This window comes from Cyclopterus lumpus, chromosome 15 (genome assembly GCF_009769545.1).
Source record: "Cyclopterus lumpus isolate fCycLum1 chromosome 15, fCycLum1.pri, whole genome shotgun sequence".
Taxonomy (NCBI): domain Eukaryota; kingdom Metazoa; phylum Chordata; class Actinopteri; order Perciformes; family Cyclopteridae; genus Cyclopterus; species Cyclopterus lumpus.
The window spans coordinates 20,295,268-20,297,767 of record NC_046980.1 but is presented as its reverse complement, the minus strand read 5'-3'; the positions used below and the strand labels follow the sequence as shown (position 1 = coordinate 20,297,767).

Below are 2,500 nucleotides of genomic sequence, written 5' to 3'. Positions count from 1 at the left end.
GAAGCCGAATCTCGCACATCCTGGTCTTCATCCTGGAGCAGCATAAACAGACTCCTCCACAGAGACAGTGAGGTTGACATACCTGAAAAACACACACACACACACACACACACACTACACCTTGAGGCCTGTATTTCAGATCCACAAACTATTGGTTTTGCCCTTTTGACTATTTTTTGCAACACATTTATTTGTTCCCATCCAAGTATTGGTCTCGACTCACCCAGGGGCAGATGGGGGCTGGTCAGCACGGGGGCTGTACAGCCGACCAGCACCTCGGCGGCTGCCAGCTTCACCTCCACGGGCTGCTCTTCGCCGCAGCTCGAGCACACCAGCGACGCCCACTCGGGTAAACAAGCAACCGCACTCACACCCTGGATGGAGGATTGATCGGAAAAGAACGGGCATTGTTTTGTGAAGCGGAGTTCTCCACGAAAACGAAGAAGAAAATTGGCTCCACACCACATAACAACTGGCTACAGTGATCGGTTGGTTATTTTTCAAACAAAATGACAGTATTGAATTATCAAAATTGAAATGAAAAGTGTGAGATGCTGTATGCTTAGCTAAGGCTACATCCACATGAATGGGTTTTCCTTTTAAAAGCGACAACGACCTCCGTAGTGCACACACACACACACACACACACACATACATGGGAATGCATATCACATGACCATTCACGTACACTGGGCATACCAACGTAAACAGGAAGCAGGTCCATAACGCAAGCTGGAACCAGGAATTGCCACGATGGCTTGCTTCCCGGGCATGTAGGCAGCAGTGGCGTTGTAAAACACAGACTTTAACTGCACCACAAGCTGCCAGCGGGGATGGTGAGGTCGGCAACGGCTGTGATTGGTCGGCCACGTTGAATGAACCGCTAGTGGTCGAGGCTGACAGGTCGTGACTAATGAGAACTAATCAGGAAGGGAACGTGGAGGTCAAAAGGTCTACGTTCTAGGGGGTTCGCTCGGCATACACGTAGCAAAGGTGTCAGTGGGGATGTAGCCTAAGCTACCACAAACGGTTTCAACCAACAGCATCTTGGATTTGGGGATTGTGAATTAGTAGTAGTTATATTTACCTGAGGGTTAGAGTTCACCAATTGGACCACCAGCTGAGAGACCAGGGTCAGGGCAGCACAGTGGAGCTCCACACTGAAACACAAAATCCAACACCTGACACCAGCTTCCAAATGTCTAAAAATAACTTTGGGAAGATTATTTTTAACGTCTGTCCTGGAAGAAGGATCTCTGCTCTGTGGCTCTCTCATCCTTCTCTTTTTGGGGGAACATATGTGTGTATATATATTATGTGTGTGTGTGTGTGTATGTATATATATATATATATATATATATATATAGGATTTTCCCCATATTGCGATAGATGCGTTTCGCGCATTGTGAAATTTGCCAGAGTTGAAATATTTCAACTTCCAAAAAAAGTTGCGCAACTCGCCAGCCAATCAGCGTTGAGATGCTCCGCCCGTTGGGCTGCTGCTGCTCTGGTAGCAGCCAATCAGCGTTGAGATGCTCCGCCCGTTGGGCTGCTGCTCTGGTAGCGCTGGAAGCGGAAGTTATCGAGGCGGAGTCGATGAAACTCCCCGAGCTGTGTGAGCCTACGGGTGATGTTATGAACCCAGACACGAGGGCGTTAGATGTTCCGATGTTTATGGGATGTCCACAACAAGTATAAAGCAGAACTAGTGGTTATTTATTCCGTGGTGGATGGAGGAAATTATAACTGTTTTTATCAAGACAAGCCACGCCCCCTTTTCGCAACTGGTTGCGAAAGACACAGATGAACACAACTTGACTGGCGAATAAACTGACGCGAGTTATAAAGCCGTTTGGTGTGAACGCACCATAATGCTGCAAGCGGTGCGGCTTTGTAGTTTACCAAAGTCGTACTAAAACATTTTGACAGAGCGCCGTGTACCACACAAAATCGCTTCGTGGTCAGTAAGCACAACCAGAATGAATTCATATATAAGGTCGCTCCGGATTATAAGGCGCGCTGTCGTTTTTTGAGAAAATTAAAGGCTTTTAAGTGCGCCTTATAGTGCTGAAAATACGATATACACATATATATATACATATAAATATATATATATATACACACACATAAATATATATATATATATATATATATATATATATATATATATATATATATATATACACACATATATATATATATATACATACTTATACACATATATACATATATATACACACACGCATATAAATATACACACACACATATATATAATATACATATAAATATATACATAGGTAAACCAAATCGACTTTCAAATCCACTCTTCACTACAACTGTTTCACATATTAGTGCAGGGAGGTGGGTGTGAATACAACGCTGCGCTCCTCAGGTGGTTCAGTGGAAACTAACCATTAACCACGCGCACATCGCTCCACTGTATTGTCGTACAACCCGCAAAATGAAGTGTGCCCGTACTCGCCACTGCACTATGGATCAC

The 2,500-nt window shown here is 44.4% G+C and overlaps 1 protein-coding gene across 1 annotated transcript in view; it reads right to left on the bottom strand.

Moving 5' to 3' along the window:
- Window positions 1–2,500, bottom strand: part of thada (THADA armadillo repeat containing) — a 72,820-nt gene that overhangs the window by 8,378 nt on the left and 61,942 nt on the right. Inside the window, exons 34-36 of the mRNA XM_034551467.1 lie at window positions 1,088–1,160; window positions 224–374; window positions 1–82 (exon numbers count right to left, since the gene is read on the bottom strand). The exon at window positions 1–82 is cut by the window's left edge and continues 41 nt beyond it. Coding sequence (XP_034407358.1) covers window positions 1–82; window positions 224–374; window positions 1,088–1,160 — 306 coding nt within the window. The remainder of the gene's footprint in view (window positions 83–223; window positions 375–1,087; window positions 1,161–2,500) is intronic.